We start from the raw sequence: 7,908 nt of genomic DNA, 5'->3' as shown, positions 1-7,908 counted from the left end.
CACTGTATGCAAGGGCCTGAGATGAATTTTATTTTCTTAAACTGTAAATTAACTGTAGACAGAGCAGTGAAGAATCCTGGCCTGGCAGCCCTGGGAAGATCCCCCATCCTAGTGACCCAGCTCAATGATGTGAAGACCCATGGAGAACTACACCCTCTCTATATCATATTTTTTAACTTACGAAAGAAACGTTTCCAGAACAAAAGTGTTTGTAAGTTGGAGTGTTGTTGTAAATATATTGATTGTGACACTGCCATTTATATGATACCGAATTGTATGGGGTCATGCATGAAAAACCAGCAATCTCATTGCCCCGAACTCTGTGTATGCACGATATTCCACAGCCAACATAGACACATCTGTTTAACCTTTCTGGAGTAATTTCATCTAAATCTTATCTATAGCATGAGCAAGATTTTCATGCTGTGAGTTGGGTCCAGTAAAATACTCCAACCCCTGTATCATTCAGTTACCAACCTTATTGTTTAAAAGCTTCTGGTGTTCATTAACGACTGTTTTTTGACATGCCTTTAAAAAAAAATTATCTTTATAGCATATTTATCTCAACTATTTTGTTTGTGTTGTTTGATGGGTAGTGGGGGAATATCGCAAACGATTTTAATGCCTTGTGTCAAGGATTTTCATAATGCAACGATTAGTTGCTTTTTATACATTTATGCATGTTTTGGTGCTCAATAAAAGCTGTTTATTTTTTGTGATCTATGTGTTTATAATTTTATTTCATTAAGGCTTCTTTTGATTTGTCTGTAGGAGAAATGCATGCTTTTCTTTCAAACCAAGCACAACTCTGTTCCATCTCCAATGGTAATTTACTACCGAGTGAGTTGTGCTGGAGGTGTGCATGTACCTAATAGTCTGTTTGTGCATATCTAGTATTGTGTGTGAATTTTAATGCTGCCATTAATTTTTGAACTATGAATGAAGTGTAATGATTGAATATTTGTACCCTTGTAAGTCTGTTGCTCTCTGTGGCAAGTTTTTGTTAATGGAAAGATTGTTCGCATTCATGCTTCGAAGTTGAGAACCACAGAAAACAAACTTTGCCCCAACACCATTACTGTGCTGTTGATGGGGTTTTGAACCCAGGTCCTTGTGATGAAAGTTTATCACCATGACTGCACAGCAGCCAAATTTTAGAGAGGGGGAGCAGGTAGTGAGGGACCAAAAGAATGAGGTTAATGAGTGATTGAAAGAGTGGTCTAGCGTGTAAAAGCATCTAAGCAAACTACTTGCTCACATGGAAAAATAGGAATATTTATGGGGGGGGGGGGTGACCCAGGGGGCCAATTTGAGGAATGAGTGGTCAAGAAAAGTAGACTAATTAGACTATGATGGGTAAAAAGCGGCAAAAGCCCACAGGCAGCAACCCATAAAATTTTCCCTCGGGGCAAGTTCATAGGGGCCGTTCAAGTATTACGTAAGCAAAATTTCGTCATCAGCTCTGCACCTCTGAATCCAACTCATATTTTCATAAAGGGTGGTTGATGACGTAAGCATTATCCGAAACCCCCCCCCCCATCAATGATGACGTAATACTTGAACGGCCCCATAATGAGTTTCCTCTTGTTTTCGTAAACTCTTATTATAGATTTTTATAGCATTAGTTTTGATTGAAGCTTCGATCCAAGTTACTGAGTAAAAATATCTATGTTTACCAAGTACAACATTTGCTACAAATCAATGATGTGAAGCTCGCATCATTGATTTGTAGCACCTGATCGAATCACCACAACAAATGGCAGCTGCTATTCAAGCTAAAGGGTGGAACAACATGCTACTATATAGATTTATACAGTAAATTTATAATTTCAGCACATATGCTTCCAAAAATTTACAATTAAACTTGATCAAGATATTAAAACAAAACTCATCACAGTCAATGCACAAAGCATTCTCATACGGCAGACAAAGAACTTTAAAAGATTCCTGGCATTCATCGGAAAAAATTTCAGTTCCATTATGAGTGACCTTGTTAGAGGGTTATAGTGATTATGTTTCAGTAGATACACTGGCTTCCTAAAGCTAAGCATGCGATGAGCAATGACTTACATAGCCTAATATAATGACATCACTTTAATCTTGCTCCTTTGTATGAGACTGTTAGAGCTACACCAGAGGGTGCTTAACCTTTTCATTCCGCAGGCCAGATATGTTGTATTTCTGTTGCTTGCGGGGCAGAAAACATATATACATATAAAGGGCAAGCATATGACCTGTATTTTATGGGATACTTACATAATTTTAGATGTCCCAACTTTTTTTTATAAAGTATCTGGTTTTCTCCCTTATTTTCAACAAGGCTTACTGTATATACACTCGTGTATAAGCTGATACCCCCTTAACTTCAGCATTATGAAAACCGAAACAAATTGAAACCCATGTATAAGCCAACCCTCCGAAAGTCAGCACATTTTAGAGGGTGGAAAAACTTGTATACTCTCAAGTCGTCTTCAGTTCCATCCATTGCGTAACTGATACAACACTTTTTAAAGGATTTGATTTCGATGAACCCAGTGGCATACTGGGTCAATTTTAAGTTTTTTAAGGCACCGCTTTTTGTTATTTCATCTTTGCAACTCATCCATTCGGTCCATAAATTTCTTAAATCCCTAAAGTCTACTACTTCACCAAACATCAACTCTGGCCATATCACTACATTGAAATTATATAACAGGCTGTAAAATCAACGTTAGTCCACCAGGTATTAACGCTACTAATTAACAATGCATCTATGGAAACAAAAATTACTTCACTGATTAGTGACCCCCATTTAAAGTAGTCCAATGACGTTGCAGATTTTCAGGCTAGCCGTGCTGAGGCCATGTAGATATGATTTGGTAAAGTGGGATCAATATTCTCCTCGAAAACTGACTCGTGTGTAAGTTGACCCCCACAAATCAAGGAACAAATTTTTCAACGATAAACTTGGCTTATACACGAGTATTTATAGTACTTGAATTTTCAAAATCAAGAATATTATTTTCATGACTATCAATTATTCATATATATTCATCTTGCATTATTTATCTCTCGCCACTAGTGATTTTTCAGTATTTTTATCTATAGTTAGCTATTTCACTTGCCTTTGACAATTTTTTGGGTATAATTTTCAAAGGTACCATAACCTGGGACCATTTGAGGGCCCCCCCCCCCCCCAAAATTCATGAATACACAGTGGAAATCGTCATTTTGTCTCCTTCGTTCAGGCTTTAGTCCCGTATATATATGGGATGAATGGTAATTTTTAGCCTCCCAAATGTCTGCACCTCTGCTTGCTTTTGACATTTTTTGGGTATAATTCACAACTTCACTTGCATTTGATAATTTTTTGGCTGTAAATTGGCAACTATACTTGCATTTGACTTTTTTAGCAATAATTGGTGTTATCCCATGTGGATCCCGTATTTTCCTAAAGGAATATGGTTTATTGTTTTGTGTGTTGGTACTTTTTTCAACAGAATACCTTTTGTGGGCCGGAGGTTGTGCACCCAGTGGTACACAAACTCATGGTACTCAGGTGTACAGTTCTTTTATATGGAGCTTTCTGCACACAGTAATAATAGGTATTGTCTTTTACCAAGTGATGCTAAAACCATGGTCGCCCATCGATTCTGCTTGGATACTATAGCAATATACCTCCTAACCAGAATATGGCCCGCCGCTCTGTCTCAACTAAACTATAGCAATATACAAATCATGGGGGGGGGGGCCTCCTAACCAGAATATGGCCCGCCGCTCTGTCTCAACTAAACTATAGCAATATACAAATCATGGGGGGGGGGGTAACCCTGGTTCAACTGGATATGGAAACAATTTCAAACAGTTGATTGGAGACCTGTGCCCGGTCGACTAAAGATTACCACCCCCTTTAATGATTTGTATACTGCGATAGTAGCCAAGCAGAATCAATGAGCAAGCTCCCCAACTGTTACATGCATGGTTGCAGCGTCACTAAGACAATATCTGTCAGTACTGGACTTTACACCTGAATGTTAAGTAAACCACTTAACTTTCGGAAGCCAGTTTAGATTTAAAATTATCTGTCCATTTTCAATCAAGTCTATGCATCAGCACTCCATGTTCTGTAGCCAGATTCATGAGGAAATCTATATGATCTCTTGTCCTGAAATCTTGAATGCCATTACTCTTCAACTTAAGTAGTAAGCCATGATCGTGACTGTTTTTGAGGCAGTCTTGTCTCAGATGATTCAATACACTGGCAAAGAAATAAATGGTATAATCCTTGCCGAAAAGAACAGCGAGTGCCACGAAATTCGATATTTCATTAAAATCTAAATAGTTCCAATATAACTGTCTTGTCCAATACTGATACATCACAGATGGCTGCATGTTCGACATTCGAAATGCATAATATATGTCTGGTAAGCTCTTCAGAACTATTGAATCGCATAGCTCCATTAGACAAGCATCGGTTCTGTTGTCCATCCCAACCATGGGAAATGTTTTGTAATTTTCTTTCATGAATGACAGCGTAGCAGTGAAATTGCACTTGGATATCATGAAAAGTGTTCCGATAAGTAAGTAGATGTAATTTTGATCAGTGCCAAATATGCCAATGCATTGTGCTATGAGTGAAATGAAGTTGTGAGTTGAGTTTTCTGTCCATAACTCGAAGGTGTTGGCGAATCGAATAAAGGCTTGAATGCCCGCTTTTATTTCTTCTTTAAAACCAGATTCTTCCAATCTGACTCCTGTATGTGAACAGTCTCCTGCTCGGTAACTCTTCAATTCTTCATTGGCTGACTGAGTATATTTCGAATCGTTATTCAAGTTCCGACAAACACTAGTTTCTTGAACTTTGGAGTCAAATAGGAACTTAAGACTTGCTTTTTTGCCTTCCTTCAGACAACATAAAAACCACACTTTTTTCTCCATTACATTAAGATCCTGAAAAACACATTTCTCTTCTTCCTCGTGAATGGCGTGTTTGTGATGAATTGGAGGCAAGGGATAGTTCATAACAAATGGCCAGTCGTATGCTTTGCCTGAAGTTTGTAACGATTTCGGGGGTAGAATAATTTCAGAAGGTCCACCAATGGAATAAAGTCTTACAATGATGTAATTTGACAGCAATGACAAATCGTCTATTATCACGTTGCCATCGTCCATCATATATTGCGAAATGAAATCCATCATAAGAGATGCTATGTTAAATTTAATGTGGAAAAACGCTACAACGTGGATATTGAATGATAGTATTGAAAGTGTTTCGAGTAATATCGCTGTGTAATCTGCATCTTGAGACACATTAATTTCAGAAATAGTAAAATTATCCAGTTGCTCAATGTTGTCACTGAAGCATACGATCTCGTTGGCTACTAATATCAGAGATTTGAGAATATTTCTTTCGGAAGCCGAACAATCGGTCAAGTCAGTATACAACTTGAGTTCTCGTAAAACAATGACTAGTTCAGAAATTACTCTTTCATTAGAATTCATCTGAAAGGCAGAAGTGTAATACAAGAATGTCGCCAGTGAGAGAGCATCGCATGCACACATATTACAACTGCTGCTGTTACATTTGTTCATTTGTATTTGTTGGATAAGAGAACTGAAACATGCAGAATAACATTCATCATGAAGGCACTTGTACAATCCGTAGGGTTTTGTCACGTATTTCACGATTGCAGAACTGCATTCATTCACACATTGTTTTACCGTTATATTATCTAATGACGTACCTTCACACACTGAACTAAACGCATCATTTATATGTAATAATGCTTTGAGAATATCGTTATACATGTTTGTCATGTCAAAGTCAAAATTAAAAATCATAGGAATAGCCATGATTGACTTTACTGAACTTAAAATGCATATACAAGCTTCAATTGAATTTTCTGAAGCAAAATCTGTGCTTTCGAGGTGACTACACATGTTCCCTATTACATATTTAGAAACTCTGCTAGAACTATTTGAAGCGAATGCAAAGTCGACACCTCGACTATAACGTAAAATTTCAGAAAAACATCCATAGATCAAGCATAACTTATTCCGCGTAACTTGAACCGAATCAGAAATCCGGATATGAACGTCAAAACACTCAAAAACTTTCGTTAGATATTGAGCAGCATCATTTGAATAGAAAATATTATTCCATAATTTTGACATCACATCCCGCACCACAGAAAAACATGAAAAACAGGTCACTTCACTGAGTTTGAGAGTACACATCATGACAATGCTGAAAATATCCTGCTCGTGATTGGAATTGAAGTCATTAGGAATCGTGATGGTGTCTGAATATGTCATAAGATGAGACATAAAACATATATTATGAACCATCTTCTTACAGTTTCGATCCTCGCAGCAAATGAGGAACTCTCCACCATAATCAAGTTTGATAAAATCTCTGCAATCATTCAACGTTAACCGAAACACTTCAGCACGACCCGCTAATGCATTCAAGAGTATAGTTCTGGGTGCACTGCCATGCATAAGACTCGACATCCACTTCGCACCAGGATCCACACGAGAAATTATCATCCACAATCTTGAATAGCATGCATCGATGACATCAAAAAAGCTTTTCACTATATCTTCCACATTTTTCAATGGGTATCTTAGCCATCTTAAAGGGATCCGCTGGTGGAAACTATTGATCAAAAACACAACTTTCTCAACAAATCCAGAACAATATAAATGCCTGCCGCTTTTACTACTCGATGCAAGTTTGTGTAAGAAATCTAAGAGACTCCTATAACCAGTACAAACAACTTGAGGGTCTGGTGACGACAACATCTTTACGTATATCTTCAAACAACCAGCTCTCAACAAACTTATATCGCTGAACATCAAGTTATGGAATTTCATCTTGATATCCGCCCACAGACTTTGCTTCGTGATATGCTCTAACGATGATAGTCTATAAAAAATTGATAATGCCTCCATTTGCTTCAAAGGGGACGAACTACTGAGGGATTCAACAGCTTTGCCGAGTTGGTCAGAGCTCAAAAAATCGATTGAAGTGCTATTGACACTGGACACTGATCCACTGAAATGAGATTCATTCTGGCATGTGCTGCTGAAAACATCACTAAATTTGCAACTTTCTTCATACAAAATCTCAGCAACATCACTGATAAAAGTCGAGTTGAAAGCTAAGAATTTCTCGCTGGATGACACGATGCGACCTATAGCAGACACAATAGTCTCCAGAGTAGCATCTGGATTCAATAATCTGTATTTCACTATTTCCTTGTCAATAACTTCACCAAAGGATACAGCGATTTTATCTCTCAAGTCTTGCTTGAATACATTCTCCATACTGGAGTGATTTTCCATCATCACTTTGAAAGTTATAAAATAATTTCACGAGATGGCATTAAAACCCGTGCAGCGATCGATTATTGCAATCAGTTATTTTGTAATGGGGATGGATCCCATTCATTTTACAAACCTAAACGATTTCAGTTAACTACGCTTATCTGGAGGGAAATCCATCGCCCTGTGAACTATGGCTGGCGTGTGTGTACACATAAACACTTGGTACCGTTTCCATACCAACGGATGATTTCAACCTCCCAATTCCTCTCAGAAATCGTAAAATAACAATCTCCAAGTTACGATAAATTTGAACACAATAATATGACTAGTTTCCAGAGTTAAGAAGGATGGCATATATTTTGACTGACTATATTTATTGAGAAAAGTACTGAAATTTAAATTGAAAATACGGTTCACCGCTAATTATTGCCAAAAGCAAGGGCCAATTATTACTGAAATAAAAAAATTACTAATGGTGAAATGAATTCAACGAAATGAAACACATGAACTGATTAAATATACTTCACTGATTTAAATCACTACGCATATTTTAGTCATCATTATCATAATATAATGAGTTAAGAAGATAATTTTAATCTT

The 7,908-nt window shown here is 37.3% G+C and overlaps 1 protein-coding gene across 1 annotated transcript; it reads right to left on the bottom strand.

The window, feature by feature from the left end:
* Nucleotides 1–1,803: 1,803 nt before the first annotated feature.
* Nucleotides 1,804–7,530, bottom strand: LOC149078049 (uncharacterized). Its single transcript, XM_089241618.1, has one exon. It carries the CDS (start codon nucleotides 7,327–7,329, stop codon nucleotides 4,072–4,074), a length of 3,258 nt encoding a protein of 1,085 aa, XP_089097744.1. The 5' UTR covers nucleotides 7,330–7,530; the 3' UTR covers nucleotides 1,804–4,071.
* Nucleotides 7,531–7,908: the final 378 nt, after the last annotated feature.

Source organism: Pholcus phalangioides, unplaced genomic scaffold (genome assembly GCF_987345545.1).
Source record: "Pholcus phalangioides strain wild (caught in Gottingen) unplaced genomic scaffold, Ppha-v1.0 ptg000014l_1, whole genome shotgun sequence".
NCBI classification, from domain to species: Eukaryota; Metazoa; Arthropoda; class Arachnida; order Araneae; family Pholcidae; genus Pholcus; species Pholcus phalangioides.
Note: the sequence above shows the minus strand (reverse complement) of the source record. Positions and strands in the feature narration are given on the sequence as shown.

Coding starts and splice junctions, on each gene's coding strand:
- LOC149078049 (XM_089241618.1), bottom strand. CDS start 7,329: ATGATGGAAAATCACTCCAGTATGGAGAATGTATTCAAGCAAGACTTG.